The sequence below is a fragment of the Anolis sagrei genome, chromosome 12 (genome assembly GCF_037176765.1).
Source record: "Anolis sagrei isolate rAnoSag1 chromosome 12, rAnoSag1.mat, whole genome shotgun sequence".
NCBI classification, from domain to species: Eukaryota; Metazoa; Chordata; class Lepidosauria; order Squamata; family Dactyloidae; genus Anolis; species Anolis sagrei.
This window is the reverse complement of record NC_090032.1, coordinates 510,303-530,302: the sequence shown is the minus strand read 5'-3', so window position 1 is coordinate 530,302 and position 20,000 is coordinate 510,303. Positions and strand designations below refer to the sequence as shown.

Below are 20,000 nucleotides of genomic sequence, written 5' to 3'. Positions count from 1 at the left end.
CAAGGCTGTCCAGCGAGAAGATCCGAATTTGACCTCTGACCCTTGCATCCTCGGATAGGACGTAAGCACCTTGGGTTGCAGGAGGTGGTGTTTGTATGGTTGTGGTTGTGGTTGTTGTTGTTGTCTTTGGGGAGGCCGTCAACAAGGCTGTCCAGCGAGAAGATCCAAATTCGACCTCTGACCCTTGCATCCTGGGATGGGACGTAAGCAGCTTGGGTTGCAAGAGGCGGTGTTTGTATGGTTGTGGTTGTGGTTGTGATTGTGGTTGTTGTTGTTGTCTTTGGGGAGGCCGTCAACAAGGCTGTCCAGCGAGAGGATCCGAATTCGACCTCTGACCCTTGCATCCTCGGATGGGACGTAAGCAGCTTGGGTTGCAAAAGGCGGTGTTTGTATGGTTGTGGTTGTGGTTGTGGTTGTTGTTGTTGTCTTTGGGGAGACCACCAACAAGGCTGTCCAGCGAGAAGATCCGAATTTGACCTCTGACCCTTGCATCCTCGGATAGGACGTAAGCACCTTGGGTTGCAGGAGGTGGTGTTTGTATGGTTGTGGTTGTTGTTGTTGTCTTTGGGGAGGCCGTCAACAAGGCTGTCCAGCGAGAAGATCCAAATTCGACCTCTGACCCTTGCATCCTGGGATCGGACGTAAGGAGCTTGGGTTGCAAGAGGCGGTGTTTGTATGGTTGTGGTTGTGGTTGTGATTGTGGTTGTTGTTGTTGTCTTTGGGGAGGCCGTCAACAAGGCTGTCCAGCGAGAAGATCCGAATTCGACCTCTGACCCTTGCATCCTGGGATGGGACGTAAGCAGCTTGGGTTGCAAGAGGCGGTGTTTGTATGGTTGTGGTTGTGGTTGTGATTGTGGTTGTTGTTGTTGTCTTTGGGGAGGCCGTCAACAAGGCTGTCCAGCGAGAAGATCCGAATTCGACCTCTGACCCTTGCATCCTGGGATGGGACGTAAGCAGCTTGGGTTGCAAGAGGCGGTGTTTGTATGGTTGTGGTTGTGGTTGTGATTGTGGTTGTTGTTGTTGTCTTTGGGGAGGCCGTCAACAAGGCTGTCCAGCGAGAAGATCCGAATTCGACCTCTGACCCTTGCATCCTGGGATGGGACGTAAGCAGCTTGGGTTGCAAGAGGCGGTGTTTGTATGGTTGTGGTTGTGGTTGTGATTGTGGTTGTTGTTGTTGTCTTTGGGGAGGCCGTCAACAGGGCTGTCCAGCGAGAGGATCCGAATTCGACCTCTGACCCTTGCATCCTCGGATGGGACGTAAGCAGCTTGGGTTGCAAGAGGCGGTGTTTGTATGGTTGTGGTTGTGATTGTGGTTGTGGTTGTTGTCTTTGGGGAGGCCGTCAACAAGGCTGTCCAGCGAGAAGATCCGAATTCGACCTCTGACCCTTGCATCCTGGGATGGGACGTAAGCAGCTTGGGTTGCAAGAGGCGGTGTTTGTATGGTTGTGGTTGTGGTTGTGATTGTGGTTGTTGTTGTTGTCTTTGGGGAGGCCATCAACAAGGCTGTCCAGGGAGAAGATCCGAATTCGACCTCTGACCCTTGCATCCTCGGATGGGACGTAAGCAGCTTGGGTTGCAAGAGGCGGTGTTTGTATGGTTGTGGTTGTGGTTGTGATTGTGGTTGTTGTTGTTGTCTTTGGGGAGTCCGTCAACAAGGCTGTCCAGCGAGAAGATCCGAATTCGACCTCTGACCCTTGCATCCTCGGATGGGACGTAAGCAGCTTGGGTTGCAAGAGGCGGTGTTTGTATGGTTGTGGTTGTGGTTGTGATTGTGGTTGTTGTTGTTGTCTTTGGGGAGGCCGTCAACAAGGCTGTCCAGCGAGAGGATCCGAATTCGACCTCTGACCCTTGCATCCTGGGATGGGATGTAAGCAGCTTGGGTTGCAAGAGGCGGTGTTTGTATGGTTGTGGTTGTGGTTGTGATTGTGGTTGTTGTTGTTGTTGTCTTTGGGGAGGCCGTCAACAAGGCTGTCCAGCAAGAAGATCCGAATTCGACCTCTGACCCTTGCATCCTGGGATGGGACGTAAGCAGCTTGGGTTGCAAGAGGCGGTGTTTGTATGGTTGTGGTTGTGGTTGTGATTGTGGTTGTTGTTGTTGTCTTTGGGGAGGCCATCAACAAGGCTGTCCAGGGAGAAGATCCGAATTCGACCTCTGACCCTTGCATCCTGGGATGGGACGTAAGCAGCTTGGGTTGCAAGAGGCGGTGTTTGTATGGTTGTGGTTGTGGTTGTGATTGTGGTTGTTGTTGTTGTCTTTGGGGAGTCCGTCAACAAGGCTGTCCAGCGAGAAGATCCGAATTCGACCTCTGACCCTTGCATCCTCGGATGGGACGTAAGCAGCTTGGGTTGCAAGAGGCGGTTTTTGTATGGTTGTGGTTGTGGTTGTGATTGTGGTTGTTGTTGTTGTCTTTGGGGAGGCCGTCAACAAGGCTGTCCAGCGAGAGGATCCGAATTCGACCTCTGACCCTTGCATCCTGGGATGGGATGTAAGCAGCTTGGGTTGCAAGAGGCGGTGTTTGTATGGTTGTGGTTGTGGTTGTGATTGTGGTTGTTGTTGTTGTTGTCTTTGGGGAGGCCGTCAACAAGGCTGTCCAGCAAGAAGATCCGAATTCGACCTCTGACCCTTGCATCCTGGGATGGGACGTAAGCAGCTTGGGTTGCAAGAGGCGGTGTTTGTATGGTTGTGGTTGTGGTTGTGATTGTGGTTGTTGTTGTTGTCTTTGGGGAGGCCATCAACAAGGCTGTCCAGGGAGAAGATCCGAATTCGACCTCTGACCCTTGCATCCTCGGATGGGACGTAAGCAGCTTGGGTTGCAAGAGGCGGTGTTTGTATGGTTGTGGTTGTGGTTGTGATTGTGGTTGTTGTTGTTGTCTTTGGGGAGTCCGTCAACAAGGCTGTCCAGCAAGAAGATCCGAATTCGACCTCTGACCCTTGCATCCTGGGATGGGACGTAAGCAGCTTGGGTTGCAAGAGGCGGTGTTTGTATGGTTGTGGTTGTGGTTGTGATTGTGGTTGTTGTTGTTGTCTTTGGGGAGGCCATCAACAAGGCTGTCCAGGGAGAAGATCCGAATTCGACCTCTGACCCTTGCATCCTGGGATGGGACGTAAGCAGCTTGGGTTGCAAGAGGCGGTGTTTGTATGGTTGTGGTTGTGGTTGTGATTGTGGTTGTTGTTGTTGTCTTTGGGGAGGCCGTCAACAAGGCTGTCCAGCGAGAAGATCCGAATTCGACCTCTGACCCTTGCATCCTGGGATGGGACGTAAGCAGCTTGGGTTGCAAGAGACGGTGTTTGTATGGTTGTGGTTGTGGTTGTGATTGTGGTTGTTGTTGTTGTCTTTGGGGAGGCCGTCAACAAGGCTGTCCAGCGAGAGGATCCGAATTCGACCTCTGACCCTTGCATCCTCGGATGGGACGTAAGCAGCTTGGGTTGCAAAAGCCGGTGTTTGTATGGTTGTGGTTGTGGTTGTGGTTGTTGTTGTTGTCTTTGGGGAGGCTGTCAACAAGGCTGTCCAGCGAGAAGATCCGAATTCGACCTCTGACCCTTGCATCCTCGGATGGGACGTAAGCAGCTTGGGTTGCAAGAAACGGTGTTTGTATGGTTGTGGTTGTAGTTGTGATTGTGGTTGTTGTTGTTGTCTTTGGGGAGGCCGTCAACAAGGCTGTCCAGCGAGAAGATCCGAATTCGACCTCTGACCCTTGCATCCTCGGATGGGACGTAAGCAGCTTGGGTTGCAAGAGGCGGTGTTTGTATGGTTGTGGTTGTGGTTGTGATTGTGGTTGTTGTTGTTGTCTTTGGGGAGGCCGTCAACAAGGCTGTCCAGCGAGAAGATCCGAATTCGACCTCTGACCCTTGCATCCTCGGATGGGACGTAAGCAGCTTGGGTTGCAAGAGGCGGTGTTTGTATGGTTGTGGTTGCGGTTGTGATTGTGGTTGTTGTTGCTGTCTTTGGGGAGGCCGTCAACAAGGCTGTCCAGCGAGAGGATCCGAATTCGACCTCTGACCCTTGCATCCTCGGATGGGACGTAAGCAGCTTGGGTCTCCTGAGGCGGTGTTTGTATGGTTGTGGTTGTGGTTGTGATTGTGGTTGTTGTTGTTGTCTTTGGGGAGGCCGTCAACAAGGCTGTCCAGGGAGAAGATCCGAATTCGACCTCTGACCCTTGCATCCTCGGATGGGACGTAAGCAGCTTGGGTTGCAAGAGGCGGTGTTTGTATGGGAGGGGCCCATCTGGGGTCCCTTGGGGTCGCCTGGGGTCTCCGGATGCGGTGGGCAGTCCGTCCACCCGGCTGGGCTAGTGACCCTTGGCCGGGACGGGGAAGCGCAGGGTCATGTGCTCGGCCCCCTTGAAGGGCAGCTTCTCGGCCGCGTAGTGGCGCACGACCTCGGGGAGGCTGGGGAAGGAGAGCCCGGACCCCCCGTTGGGCCCCAAAGTGAAGCGGTGGCCCTTGGTCTGGCCCACCAGGATGTGCACGCAGCCCTGGCTCGTCCTGCAAAGAAGGAAGGAAGGAGAGTCAGGGACACTTGGGGTGGACACTGCGCAGGCACTCCACCAGGACCTCTGCGCACGCTCAGGAGAGACACCCCCATGGATCACACGCCCTATCATCCTCTCTCCCCGAGGGGACACGGGGCGCATACCACGCAAAAACATGGCCAACATGGAAGGCCACCAAGGAAAACACACAAACCCAATCCAAGCAATCATACAGCAACATTGATATAAGATATAACCTCAAGGATTTCACCTTCCTCTCTTTCTCTTTCTTTCTCTTTCTCCCTTCCTTCCTCTCTCTCTTTCCCTTTCTTTCTTTCTTTCTTTCTTTCTCCCTTCCTTTATTCCTTTCTTTCTTTTGTCTCCCTTTCTTCCTTTCTCCCTCCCTAACCTCCTTCTTCCTTCCTTCCTTCCTCCCTCCCTCCCTCCCTCCCTCCCTCTTTCCCTTCCTTTCTTCATTCCTTCCTTCCTTCCTTCCGTCCTTCCTTCCTTTCTCTCTCCTTCCTTTATTTCTTTCTTTCTCCCTTTCTACCTTCCTCACTCCCTCTCTCCCTCCTCCCTTCCTTCTTTCCTTCCATCCATCTTTCCTTCCATCCTTCTTTTCTCTTCCTTTCTTCCGCCCTTCCTTCCTTCCGTCCTTCCTTCCTCCCTTCATTTCTCTTTCTTCCTTCCTTCCTTGCTCTCTCCTCCCTTCCTTTCTTTCTTTCTTTCTCCCTTTCTTCCTCCCTCCCTCTTTCCCTCCTCCCTCCCTCCCTCCCTCCCTTCCTTCTTTCCTTACTTACTCTCTTTTCCTTCCTTCCTTCCTTCCTTCCTTCCTTCCTTCCTTCCTTCCATCCATCCATCCATCCATCCTTCTTTCCTTACTATCTCTCTTTCCCTCCCTCCCTCCCTCCCTCCCTTCCTTCCTTCCTCCCTTCCTCCCTCCCTCCCTCCCTCCCTCTCTTTCCCTTCCTTTTTTTCCTTCCTTCCTTCCATCCTTCCTTCTATCCTTCCTTCCTTCCTTTCTCTCTCCTCCCTTTCTTTCTTTCTTTCTCCCTTTCTACCTTCCTCCCTCCCTCTCTCCCTCCTCCCTTCCTTCTTTCCTTCCATCCTTCTTTTCTCTTCTCTTCTTCTGCCCTTCCTTCCTCCCTTCATTTCTCTTTCTTCCCTCTTTCCTTTCTCTCTCCTCCCTTCCTTAATTTTTTCTTGCTCCCTTTCTTCCTTCCTCCCTCCCTCTCTCCCTCCTCCCTTCCTTCCTTCTTTCCTTCCATCCATCTTTCCTTCCATCCTTCTTTTCTCTTCCTTTCTTCCTCCTTCCTTCCGTCCTCCCTCCCTTCATTTCTCTTTCTTCCTTCCTTCCTTCCTTTCTCTCTCCTCCCTTCCTTTATTTCTTTCTTTCTCCCTTTCTTCCTCCCTCCCTCTTTCCCACCTCCCTCCCTCCCTTCCTTCTTTCCTTACTTTCTCTCTTTTCCTTCCTTTCTTTCTGTATTCTTTTCTTTCTTTCTTTCTACATTCCTTACTTCCTGTCTTCCTTCCTGTCTTCCTTCCTGTCTTCCTTCCTTCCTTCATGTCTGCTTGTCCCTTCCTTCCTTCCTTCCATCCTTCCTTCCTTCCTTCTTTCCTTACTATCTCTCTTTCCCTTCCTTCCTTCCTTCCTTCCTTCCTCCCTTCCTTAATATCTCCCCCTTCTTTCCTGCCTTTCTCCTTTTCTTCTTTTTTTCTTCCTCCCTCCCTTCCTCCCTTCATCTCTCTCTTTCTCTTCCTTCTTTCCTCCCTTCCTTTCTCTTTCTCTCTCTCTCTCTCTCTCTTTCTCCCTTCTTTCCTTCCTTCCTTCCTTCCTTCCTTCCTTTCTCTCTCCCTTTCTTCCTCCCTCCCTCCTTCCGTCCTTCCTTCCTCCTTTTCTTTCTTTCTCTTTCTCTCTCTCTCTCCCTCTTTCCCTTCTTTCCTTCCTTCCTTCCTTCCTTCCTTCCTTCCTTCCTTTCTCCCTTCCTTTATTTCTTATTTCTTTCTCCCTCTCTTCCTTTCCCTTTCTTTCTTTCTCTCCTTCTTTCTTCTTTCCTCCTTCCCTTCCTCCCTCCCTCCCTCCCTGGGGAAGCATTGGAGGAAAAGGATGCATTTCGGGGTTTGTTTTTCCCAAACTGAAATGGGAATTCAAAGGTGAGGAATACTTTTGGGAACGGTTTGTGGGCCTCGGGAGACCCTGGGAGTTCTTGGCTTGCTCCCTGATTCTCTGCCTGTCCTCCGTGTCCGTCCCGCCATGCAGTCCGAAGTCTCTCTTTCTCTGCCCGGAACTTTTTCATTCCTGCATTTTTGTATATGGCTCTGAACTGTGAATGTTACCACCAGGAAGCGCACTCTGTGCAGCCTCAGAGGCACCCTTATTCTCCTCTTGTGCGTCCGTCCCGCTTTGCAGTCCGAACTCTCTCTGTGGCCCCTCCCTGTGTCTCCCCCTTGTGGGTCTCAGTGGCGTCAGGGGAGGGGGGGGCACTCACTTGAGGGCAATGGAGTACTTGCTGGGCCCGGTCTCGCTGGTCCGCACGAGGTACCCGGCCTCTGGGCACGGCTGCAGCCGGCTCTCGGCCTCCGCTCGGGTGATGGCCCCGTGGAACCACCTGCGCAAAAAACAGCCGTCCAGGGAGATGTAGTTGTGCAAAGGCCACCACTCCCACCATCCCAACCAACCATAGAGTCATTTTGGGGTGGGGGGGGGGGCTGTAGTGTCCTTACGGCTGCTTCTCCAGGGCCAGGGCCAGGTCCACCTTGGGCTCCGCTTCGGACCCGGGTTCGGTGCCCGGCTTGACCATCCGGGAGGGACAGCTGCGCTGCCGGCGGTGCTGGGGCCGGGGGGGCTCCTCCGATGGTGGGGGGCCCGTCTCCTCTGACCCCTCAAACTGGACTGCCGGGGGAGGGAGGGAGGGAGGGAGGGGGGAAAGGGGGCATCACCTGTGAAGTCGCCCTGGGCATCTGGAATAATGACCCCACCCACACACTCCAAGACCCCTCACCCAAAGGCTGCACAGCTGTCCAATGACTCTACTATCTATCTATCTATCTATCTATCTATCTATCTAGCCATCCATCCATCCAGCCATCCATCCATCTATTCATTCATCCATCCAACATCCAGCAATCTTCCCTTCTAGCCATCCCTCCATCATCTATCTGTCTATCTATCCATCCATCCATCCAGCCATCCAGCCATCCATCAATCTTCCCAATCTTCTAACCATCCATCCATCCATCCATCCATCTATCCATCCATCCATCCATCCATCCATCATCCAACAATCTTCCCAACTATCTAGCCATCCATCCAGCCATCCATCCATCTATTCATTCATCCATCCAACATCCAACAATCTTCCCTTCTAGCCATCCCTCCATCATCTATCTGTCTATCTATCTATCCATCCATCCATCCATCCATCAATCTTCCCAATCTTCTACCCATCCATCCATCCATCCATCCATCCATCATCCAACAATCTTCCCAACTATCTAGCCATCCCTCCATCATCTATCTATCTATCTATCTATCCATCCATCCATCCATCCAACAATCTTCCCAATCTTCTACCCATCCATCCATCATCCAACATTCTTTCCAACTATCTAGCCATTCCTCCATCATCTGTCCGTCCATCCATCCATCTTCCCAACAATCTATCTAGCCATCCATCTAGCAATCTATCTGCCTATCTTTACCCATCCATCCATCCATTGATCTATCTAGCCATCCATCCACCCACCCAACAATCTTCCCAACTATCTAGCCATCCATCCATCCATCCATCCATCCAACAATTATCCATCCATCCATCCATCCATCCATCAATCTTCCCAATCTTCTAGCCATCCATCTATCCATCCATCATCCAAGAATCTTCCCAACTATCTAGCCATACCTCCATCATCTGTCTGTCTGTCTGTCTGTCTGTCTGTCTGTTCGTCCATCCATCTTCCCAACAATCTATCTAGCCATCCATCTAGCTATCTACCTATCTTTACATCCATCCATCCATTGATCTATCTAGCCATCCATTCATCCACCCAACAATCATCCATCCATCCATCAATCTTCCCAATCTTCTAGCCATCCATCCATCCATTTATCTATCCATCATCCATCAATCTTCCCAACTATCTAGCCATTCCTCCATCATCTGTCTGTCTGTCCGCCTATCCATCCATCCAGCCATCTTCCCAACAGTCTATCTACCCATCCATCTAGCTATCTTTCTACCTATCTTTACATCCATCCATCCATCCATCCATTGATCTATCTAGTCATCTATCCATCCACCCACCCAACAATCTCCCCAACTATCTAGCCATCCATCCATCCAACAATCATCCATCCATCCATCCATCAGTCTTCCCAATCTTCTAGCCATCCATCCATCCATCATCCAACAATCTTCCCAACTATCTAGCCATCCCTCCATCATCTGTCTGTCTGTCTACCTATCTATCCATCCATCCATCTTCCCAACAATCTATCTAGCCATCCATCTAGATATCTATCTACCTATCTTTACATCCATCCATCCATCATCTACCTACCTACCTATCCATCCATCCATCCATCCATCTTCCCAACAATCTATCTAGCCATCCATCTAGATATCTATCTACCTATCTTTACATCCATCCATCCATCATCTACCTACCTACCTATCCATCCATCCATCCATCCATCTTCCCAACAATCTATCTAGCCATCCATCTAGATATCTATCTACCTATCTTTACATCCATCCATCCATCATCTACCTACCTACCTATCCATCCATCCATCCATCCATCTTCCCAACAATCTATCTAGCCATCCATCTAGCCATCGATCTATCTACCTATCTATACATCCATCTATCCTTGCATCCATCGATCCATCCATCTTCCCAACTATCTAGCCATTGATCTACCTATCTAGCCATCCATCCATCCATCCAGTCCTCCACCCATCTATCCAATGACTGATCTTCTCCTCAGTGGGCATGGTCTGCCTTGGGGGGACCTCTGGGAAGAGGTTGGCCATCCGTCCGTCCGTCTGTCCTTCCTGGTTGGCTTCCTACCGGAGAGGGCCTTGGCGATCTGCTCCTTCTTCCACTCCCAGGGCTGCTCGTACTGGGCGGGGGGGCGGTCGTCCTTCTTCTCGGCCGGGGGCCCCTCGAAGGGGCTGTCGTAGAGCGGGGGCGCCCGGGGGTCCGGCCCCTCCTCCCGCAGCAGGGGCCCCTTGCCCACCGGGTCCTTGGAGCCACGCCGACGGATCTCTGCCCCAAGAAGGAAGGAACACGTCAGCACCAGACGTCCTTAGTACGGCCCAAAGCCATGCATATCTCATATCTGTATGTATGTATTTACCTCTCTATCTATGTATCTATCTATCTATCTATCTACGTGTCTGTCAATCTATCTATCTATCTATCTATCTATCTATCTATCTATCTATCTGTGTACCTATCGATGAATGTATCTATGTATGTATTTCTATATCATTTTATCTACCTATCTATGTATGTGTGTATCTGTCTCTGTATCTATCTATACGTATCTATCTATCATCTATGTATGTATGTATCTACCTATCTATGTAACTATCTTTCTGTCTGTATCTATGTATGTATCTATGTATCTATTCATGTATCTGTGTATGTACCGTATGTATCTATCTTTATCTATGTATGTATCTATTGAGCTATCTATGTATCTATCTACATATGTGTGTATCTATGTATCAATCTATGTATCTATCTATGCATGTATCTAGCTATGTATCTATATCTCTGTGTGTATCTATGTATCTATGTATATGTATATCTGTCGATGTATCTATGTAATCTATATGTATCTGTGTATGTATCTGTCTTCCTATGTTTGTATTTATATATGTATCTAATAGATCTATCTGTATGTATCTATGTATACGTATGTATGTATCTATCATGTTTTTATGTATTTATCTATATGTATCTATTTTCATATGTGTGTATTTATGTATGTATGATGTATGTATATATCTATCTATCTGTCTTTGTATGTATTTATATATGTATCTATCTGTATGTATCTATGTATGTGTGTATATCTCTCTATGTATCTATGTATATGTACCTATCTATGTATCTTCGTATGTGTGTATTTACATATGTATCTATATTTATATATGTATTTTATTTATTATTTATTTACTTTAATTATATACCGCTTTTCTCAGCCTTTAGATATGTATCTATCTTCGTATGTGTGTATCTATGTATGTATCTATGTATCTACCATGTATCTGTATGTGTCTACCTATATCTGTGTATGTATCTACCCTTCTATCTATACGTCTTCTATCTATTTATCTATGTTTCTATCTGTATATGTTTCTATACCTATATATTTATCTGCCCATCTATCTATGTATCTATGTATCTATATCTATCTATCTATCTATCTATGCATCAATATATCTATGCATGTATGTATGTATCAACCAATCAATCAAACTATCTATCTATCTATCTATGCACATATCTGTCTATTGATAGATCGATCGATCAATCAATCAATCTGATCCTATGTGTGAGCCTGGCAAGGAGGCCTTTCTCTTAAAGGGACGCTGAACCCACTCTACCTTTGACCCCAAGCTTTGAATCAGCCTGGAGCTGGGGGAAGCGCTCTGCACGTGCTCAGAAGCCCTGTTTTGCAGCTGGAGCTGCAAAACAAGGCTTCTGAGCATGTGCAGAGCGCCTCCCCCAGCTCCAGGCTGATTCAAAGCTTGGGGTCAAAGGAGCATGGCTTTCCTTTTCTGGGCAGGCCCGAAAGGAAGCCCTCAGCTCTTGGAAGGGCGCCAGTGTCCAACCCAGGGCGCCGGGCCCTCCTCCTCCTCCTCCTCGGCCAACAATGGGGCTTTTGGGCGTCCGGTGCTTCGGCTTCCTGTTATTCTCTGGCCGGTCAGCCCAAAGGGCGAACATCCGGCCGGTTGCTAAGCAGCCCAGCTGCGGTCCAGAGAGACTCAGCCCAAAGGGGCCTTGCCAAACTACAACTCCCATTTCCCCGCCTTTAGCACTGATTAATTGCACCTATTTGCAATAGATTTGAACCCGGACCCTCGAAAGGGCAACTCTTGGTACCCCCCCCCCCTTGGACACCCCATCTCTGCTCCCATTGAAAACCAAACAAAACCTTATCTTTCCCAGCAGAGAGGCAGGAAACGTGGGTCTGGCTTCCTGGTTTTCTGCCCCATTTCCTGCTTCGGGATCTGTGCCTTTCCAGCGGCTTCTGGGACCAGATCCAGACCCATAGATCCACCCATAGATGGTGGTGGTGGTGGTACCTGTGATCATCTGCTGGGCATCGTAGGGCTCCATGTAGCCGTCGTTCTCGCCCAGCCGCTCGGCCTCCCGCTGACCCTTGGTCCGCTTGGCATCAAACGGGTCGGCGTAATCCTCCAAAATGATGACCTGCCCAAAAAGAAGGAAGGAAGGAAGGAAAGTAGTTGGTTGTTTCCAGGAAGAGGATGCGGAAGGACACCTCGGTTTGGATTGGGAGCCAACGAGCAGAATAATAAAGACGATCAAGATCGAACGCTGAGCAAGGCTGTCCTCGGCAACACGAGCTTTAGTTGTGGACATGGGGTGGACTAGATGCCCTTTGGGGGTCCCTTCCAACTTCAAATAGAGGTTAATTGGGCATATTTCAAGAGTGCTTTAGTTGTGGACATGGGGCTGGACTAGATGCTCTTTGGGGTCCCTTTCACCTTCAGATAGGGTTTCAGTGGGCATCTCTGAGGAGGGCTTTAGTAGTGTACATAGGGTTGGACTAGATACCTTTGGGGGTCCCTTCCAACTTCAACAGAGGTTCATCTTTCAAGGATGCTTTAGTTGTGGACATGGGGGTGGACTAGATGCCCTTTGGGGGTCCCTACCAACTTCAAATAGAAGTTAATTAGACATCTTTCAAGAATGCTTTGGTTGTGGATGTGGGGCTGGACTAGATTGTCCTTTGTGGGTCCCTTACAATTTCATTTTTCAAGGAAGCTTTAGTTGTGGATGTGAGGTTGGATTAGATGCCCTTTGGGGGTCCCTTACAACTTCAAATAGAAGTTAATTAGGCATCTTTCAAGAGTGCTTTAGTTGTGGACGTAAGGTTGGGCTAGATGCCCTTTGGGGGTCTCTTCAAAGGGTCCACTTTGAGTCCCCTTCGGGGGAGATAAAGCGGGGTATAAATAAATATAACAACTACAACAACAACAAGTTCATGCAGAAGTTCAGTGGGCATCTTTCGAGAGTACTTTAGTAGTGGACACACTCAGATGCCCTTTGGGGGTGTCCCTTCCATCTTCAAACAGAAGTTCATCATTCAAGAGTGCTTTAGTTGTGGACATGGCGCTGGACTAGATGCCGTTTGGGGGTCCCTTCCAACTTCAAACATAGGTTCATCTTTTGATGATGCTTTAATTGTGGGCATGGGGCTGGACTAGATGCCCTTTGGGGGGTCCCTTCCAACTATTTTGCCTCTGTTGGAAAGAGAAGGGCACCTTTCCAGGCCTCCAAGCAATTATCGTATTATTATTATTATTATTATTATTATTATTATTATTATTATTTAATGGAGTCTTTCGGAAGGAATCGGTTAAGCCGCGGATACGGAGGCTCAACGGGTCCCGGTATCCGCGGTTGGTGTATGTGCCTCTTTTTCTTGTGCGTGTCGCCTCGAGTGGTTTTAAACAGAGGTTGGATGGCCATCTGTCAGGGGTGATTTGAATGCAATATTCCTGCCTCTTGGCAGAATGGGGTTGGACTGGATGGCCCAGGAGGGCTCTTCCAACTCTAGGATTGTAGGATTCTATGATCCCTTGGGAATGCGACACTCTCTCAGCCTCACGAACTCCAAAGAGCCCCCAATTCCAAAACCCATCCCAGACTTCCTTTGCAATTATTCCGTGGCTTTCTTCCCCGTGCAAAGCCAATGCCAACGCTTGCAGGGATTTGGGGTCCACGAAAAGGCGAAGCAGGCAGGGTCAGCGCAACCTCGCCTTTGGGTTTTTTCGGCTGCAAACCCGTCCGCTCCGTGCCCTTCTTATTCCCTCTGAAGAGGCATCTTACGAGGTTCAAAAAGCCGGTTTAACAGGGATCAAGAGGAGTGCGGATGAGCCTGTAACGGAGAGATTAAGGAGCCTTTGGCGCCGGAGGGGAAATGAATGGAAAGGGATCCGAGGAGGATGAAAGGGGCAGCGGTCCAGAAGTGGCACGGAGGTTAATTGGGAGGAAGACGGAGCCAAAGCGAGGCTTAGACCAAAATACACTTCTGGAAACCAAAGATCTTTTTCACGGTTCCCATGACATTGGTGTATGTGCCTCTTTTTCTTGATATTTTTGCTTCAGAAGGAATCGGTTAAGCCGCGGATACGGAGGCTCAACGGGTCCCGGTATCTGCGGTTGGTGTATGTGCCTCTTTTTCTTGTGCGCGTCGCCTCGAGTGGTGCTTGGATGGGGAAAAGGTGGATCTGAGGGGCGCAGGGGTCCGTTCAGCTAAAAGTGAGATAGCAGATAGTCTTAAAAGTAATCAAGGAAGAAGATAGTGTTGCTTCGGAAGGAATCGGTTAAACCGCGGATATGGAGGCTTGACGGGTCCCGGTATCCGCGGAAGAAATCAGTTAAGCCACGGATACGGAGACTCGACGGGTCCCGTATCCGCGGAAGGAATCAGTTAAGCTGCGGATATGGAGACTCGGCGGGTCCCATATCCGCGGAAGGAATCAGTTAAGCCGCGGATATGGAGACTCGACAGGTCCTGTATCCGCGGAAGGAATCAGTTAAGCTGCGGATATGGAGACTCGGCGGGTCCCATATCCGCGGAAGGAATCGGTTAAGCCGCGGATACGGAGGCTCAATGGGTCCCGGTATCCGCGTAAGGAATTAGTTAAGCCACGGATACGGAGACTCGACAGGTCCTGTATCCACGGAATCAGTTAAGCCACAGATACGGAGACTCGATGGGTCCTGTATCCGCGGAAGGAATCAGTTAAGCTGCGGATACGGAGGCTCGAAGGGTCCCGGTAGCCGCGGTTGGTGTATGTGCCTCTTTTTCTTGTGCGTGTCTCCTCGAGTGGTGCTTGGATGGGGAAAAGGTGGATCTGAGGGGCGCAGGGGTCCATTCAGCTAAAAGTGAGATAGCAGATAGTCTTAAAATTAATCAAGGAAGAAGATAGTGTTGCTTCGGAAGGAATCGGTTAAGCCGCAGATACGGAGGCTCGATGGGTCCCGGTATCCGCGTAAAGAATTAGTTAAGCCACGGATACGGAGACTCGACAGGTCCTGTATCCACGGAATCAGTTAAGCCACAGATACGGAAACTCAATGGGTCCTGTATCCGCGGAAGGAATCAGTTAAGCCGCGGATATGGAGACTCGACAGGTCCTGTATCCGCGGAAGGAATCAGTTAAGCTGCAGATACGGAGACTCGATGGGTCCCGTATCCGCGGAAGGGATCAGTTAAGCTGCGGATACGGAGACTCGACGGGTCCCTGTATCTGCGGTTGGTTTCTGTCCCTCTTTTTCTTGTGCGTGTCGCCTCAAGTGGTGCCTGGATGAGGAAAAGGTGGATCTGAGGGGTGCAGGGGTCCGTTCAGCAAAAAGCGAGATAGCAGTTAGTCTTAAAATTAATCAAGGAAGAAGATAGTGTTGCTTCGGAAGGAATCGGTTCAGCTCCAGATACGGAGGCTCAACGGGTCCCGGTATCCACAGAAGGAATCAGTTAAGCCACGGATACGGAGACTCGATGGGTCCCGGTATCCGCGATTGGTGTATGTGCCTCTTTTTTTTGTGCGTGTATCCTCGAGTGGTGCCTGGATGGGGAAAATGTAGATCTGAGGGGTGCCGGGGTTCGTTCAGCAAAAAGCAAGATAGTAGTTAGTCTTCAAATTAATCAAGGAAGAAGATGGTGTTGCTTCGGAAGGAATCAGTTAAGCTGCGGATACGGAGGCTCGACGGGTCCCAGTATCCACGGAAGGAATCAATTAAGCCGCAGATATGGAGGCTCGAAGGGTGTGTCGCCTCGAATGGTCCCTGGATGGGGAAAAGGTGGATCTGAGGGGTGCAGGTTTCCGTTCAGCAAAAAGCGAGATAGCAGTTAGTTTTAAAATTAATCTAGGAAGCAGATAGTGTTGCTTCAGAAGGAATCGGTTAAGCCGCGGATACGGAGGCTCAACAGCTCCTGGTATCCGCAGTTGGTGTATGAGCCTCTTTTTCTTATATGTGTGTCCTCGAGTGGTGCCTGGATGGGGAAAAGGTGGATCTGAGGGACACAGGGGTCCATTCAGCAATAAGCAAGATAGCAGTTAGTTTTAAAATTAATCTAGGAAGAAGATAGTGTTGCTTCAGAAGGAATCGGTTAAGCCGCGGATATGGAGGCTCGACGTGTTCCCCGTATTCGCGGTTTAAAGCAGTTCCGTGCTGGAGTACTTGCCCGAGCCAGTGGCGCTTTGCGGTTCAAGGAAGAAAAGGTTCATAGTTGGAATCAGTAAAAGTCACAATGTGTTCGACGACAGAGATGAGCAGGAGGAAGCTCGGAAGGAAGGGCGTTGGAGGAAACAAACAAGGTTACTGGATGTGTTCTGGAAAACTGGAAATTGGAGTTGAAGAATATTTTGGGGAAAGGAAATAAAGGACTGATCTCCAGGTTAGACCAAAATACTCTAGAGCAGGCCTGTTCAACAGTAGAACTCTCTGTCTCACAGTCTGGTGGAAGCTCCTTCCTTGGAGGAAGCCCTTCCTGACTGTAAGAATAGCTGTTCAGCAGTGGAACTCTCTGCCTCGGACTCCAGTGGGGGCTCCTTCCTTGGAGGAAGCCCTTCCTGACTGTAAGAAGAGCTGTTCAGCAGCGGAACTCTCTGCCTCAGACTCCAGTGGGGGCTCCTTCCTTGGAGGAAGTCCTTCCTGACTGTAAGAACAGCTGTTCAACAGCGGAACTCTCTGCTTTGGAGTCGGTGGGGACTCCGTCCTTGGAGGAAATCCTTCCTGACTGTAAGAAGAGCTGTTCAGCAATGGAACTCTCTGCTTCAGAGTCCAGTGGGGGCTCCTTCCTTGGAGGAAGTACTTTCTTACTGTAAGAAGAGCTCAACGGGTCCCTATATCCGCAGTTTAAAGGACTGAAAGTCTTGATTAGGAAGGAATAGGTTAAGCTGCAGATACGGAGGCTCAACGGGTCCCTATATCCACGGTTTAAAGGATTGATAGAGTAGAATTTGGAAGGAATCGGTTAAGCCGCGGATACGGAAGCTCAACGGGTCCCTATATCTGCGGTTTAAAGGATTGATAGTGTTGATTTGGAAGGAATTGGTTAAGCCGCGGATACGGAGGCTCAACGGGTCCCTATATCCGCAGTTTAAAGGACTGAAAGTCTTGATTAGGAAGGAATAGGTTAAGCTGCAGATACGGAGACTCAACGGGTCCCTATATCCACGGTTTAAAGGATTGATAGTGTTGATTTGTAAGGAATCGGTTAAGCCACGGATACGGAAGCTCAACGGGTCCCTATATCCGCGGTTTAAAGGATTGATAGTGTTGATTGGGAAGGAATCGGTTAAGCCGCGGATACGGAGGCTCAACGGGTCCCTATATCCGCAGTTTAAAGGACTGAAAGTCTTGATTAGGAAGGAATCGGTCAAGCCGCGGATACGGAGGCTCAACGGGTCCCTATATCTGCGGTTTAAAGGATTGATAGTGTTGATTTGGAAGGAATCGGTTAAGCCGCGGATACGGAGGCTCAACGGGTCCCTATATCCACGGTTTAAAGGATTGATAGTGTTGATTTGGAAGGAATCGGTTAAGCCGCGGATACGGAGGCTCAACGGGTCCCTATATCCACGGTTTAAAGGATTGATAGTGTTGATTTGGAAGGAATCGGTTAAGCCGCGGATACGGAGGCTCAACGGGTCCCTATATCCGCGGTTTAAAGGATTGATAGTGTTGATTTGGAAGGAATCGGTTAAGCCGCGGATACGGAGGCTCAACGGGTCCCTATATCCGCGGTTTAAAGGATTGATAGTCTTGATTCGGAAGGAATCGGTTAAGCCGCGGAAACGGAGGCTCAACGGGTCCCTATATCCGCGGTTTAAAGGATTGATAGTGTTGATTAGGAAGGAATCGGTTAAGCCGCGGATACGGAGGCTCAACGGGTCCCTATATCCGCGGTTTAAAGGATTGATAGTGTTGATTAGGAAGGAATCGGTTAAGCCGCGGATACGGAGGCTCAACGGGTCCCTATATCCGCGGTTTAAAGGATTGATAGTGTTGATTTGGAAGGAATCGGTTAAGCCGCGGATACGGAGGCTCAACGGGTCCCTATATCCGCGGTTTAAAGGATTGATAGTGCTGTTCAACAGTAGAACTCTCTTCTTTGGAGTCCGGTGGGGACTCCTTCCTTGGAGGCTTTGCAACAGAGGCTGGATGGCCATCTGTCGGGGGTACTTTGATTGTGCCTTTCCTGCCTGGGAGAAAGGGATTGGACTAGATGTCCCGTGGGGTCTCTTTCAACTCTACCCGCGAGGTGGGTCTTACCGTCTCCGGCTTGGCCTTCTCCGGCTCAGGGACGGCCGCGTTCCCGGCGTAGTTCTTCCCGTCGTGGGCGTCCACTTTGATGAGCCGGTTGATGTAAGTCCCGCAGTTGGCACTCCCGACACCGCTGCCTCCGCCTTTGGGGGCCTTGGGCTCCTCGGGCGGGGCCCCGTCCACCCGGGAGTTCTTGCGCATCTTCCCCGCGGCAGCATGGAGCAGCCCTTGGAGGTTGTCCCTGGACAGCTTGCCCTCCTTGCCCGGCCCTGGCACGCTTGCCCGCAGGTTGCCCAGGTCGCTGGCCGAGTTCTTGCGGTTCTTCCCGCCGCTCAAGGAAGAGGTGGCCCCCAATTCGGAGGGGCCGGGCCCCTTCCGCGAGGCGCTGCAGAGCTTGCCCAGGTTGGCGCTGCCCGGCTTGGCGCGCTCGGAAGCCGCCGTCTTCAGGTTGGAGGGGAACTCCTTGAACCACTTGGCCGCCATCGCCGTCGGAGGAAGGTCAAAGGGCGCCCCAAAGGCCGGCTCGGCGACTCAGGACAACCGGACAGCCAAGGACCCCGCCGGACCGAGAGGAAAGGCATTCCCTGGACGAGGGCTCGGGCGCCAAGGGGGCTTCCGGCACATCCGTAGCGTTCCTAGAAGGAAATATGAGAGTAATTTCTTAAAGCACTGTTCTCAACCTGGGGGTCGCGGCCACCGGAGGGGTCGTGAGGGGTGTCAGAGGGGTCGCCACTCATAGACTCCCAACACCAAAGACCACCAGGAAAAACAGTATTTTCTGTTGGTCAGGGGAGTTCTGCATTCCAAGTTTGGTTGAATTCCATTGTTGGTGGAGTTCAGAATGCTCTTGGATTGTAGGTGAACTATAAATCCCATCAACTACAACTCCCAAATGTCAAGGCCTATTTCCATCAAATTCCACCAGTGTTCACATTTGGGCATATGGAGTATCCATGCCAAGTTTGGTCCAGGTGCATCTTTGTTTGGACTCTCTAGATGTAGGTGAACTACAACTCCCAAACTCAAGGTCAGTGACCACCAACCTCTTCTGGTATTTTCTGTTGCTCATGGTGGGGTTCGGAATGCTCTTTTATTATTATTATTATTATTATTAATAATAATAATAATAATAAATCAGGACCAGCTAACACCTCCAAAAAAGGATTTCCCCAGACAGGAAGCAGCCAGGCTTTGCAGCTGCAAGACTATTCAATGCTGGCCAATGACAACATTCCCACTTGCATCCAACAGACCATTCTCCCACCCTGGACATCATTCCACAAAGGGTGCCTCCAGGCAAGAAAGGCCAGGCTACCTCTATGCAGAGACCCTCCCTGATTGACTTGCAGCTGCAAGGCTACTCAATGCGAATCAAGGTGTCCAACAAACCAGAGTTCTTTCTTTCTCCCACCCTGGACATCATTCCACAGGTATATATATAAACCTCACTTGCTTTATTTCCAAGAGACCCTCCCTGATTGACTTTGCAGCTCCAAGGCCATTAAATGCTCATCAAGCTGGCCAGGGGCAACATTCACACTTGCCTCCAACAGACCAGAGTTGCTTAGTTTCCAACAGAACCCCCTCAACCTCTGCCTTTAACCATAGATGTGGGTGAAACATCAGGAGAGAATGCTGCTGGAACATGACCAGGCAGCCTGGAAAACTCACAGCGACCTAATGTAACCTTCTATTCTTAAAAATTGATATTGGGGTCGTTGCTTAAGTTTCCAACAGACCCCCTCAACCTCCGAGGATGCCTTTAGCCTTAGATGTGGGCGAAATGTCAGGAGAGAATGCTGCCGGAACATGGCCAGGCAGCCTGGAAAACTCACAGCAACCCAACATAACCTTATATTCTTAAAAATTAACATTGGGGTCGTTGCTTAAGTTTCCAACAGACCCCCTCAACCTCTGAGGATACCTTTAGCCATAGATGTGGGCGAAACGTCAGGAGAGAATGCTGCCGGAACATGGCCAGGCAGCCCG

The 20,000-nt window shown here is 50.0% G+C and overlaps 1 protein-coding gene across 1 annotated transcript in view; it reads right to left on the bottom strand.

Moving 5' to 3' along the window:
• Positions 1 to 3,592: 3,592 nt before the first annotated feature.
• The window catches only part of SHE (Src homology 2 domain containing E), a 16,832-nt gene continuing 424 nt past the window's right edge, over positions 3,593 to 20,000 (bottom strand). The window contains exons 2-7 of the mRNA XM_060757919.2: positions 18,021 to 18,646; positions 11,795 to 11,921; positions 9,546 to 9,743; positions 7,198 to 7,366; positions 6,963 to 7,082; positions 3,593 to 4,486 (exon numbers count right to left, since the gene is read on the bottom strand). Coding sequence (XP_060613902.2) covers positions 4,291 to 4,486; positions 6,963 to 7,082; positions 7,198 to 7,366; positions 9,546 to 9,743; positions 11,795 to 11,921; positions 18,021 to 18,494 — 1,284 coding nt within the window. The 5' untranslated portion in view covers positions 18,495 to 18,646 and the 3' untranslated portion in view covers positions 3,593 to 4,290. The remainder of the gene's footprint in view (positions 4,487 to 6,962; positions 7,083 to 7,197; positions 7,367 to 9,545; positions 9,744 to 11,794; positions 11,922 to 18,020; positions 18,647 to 20,000) is intronic.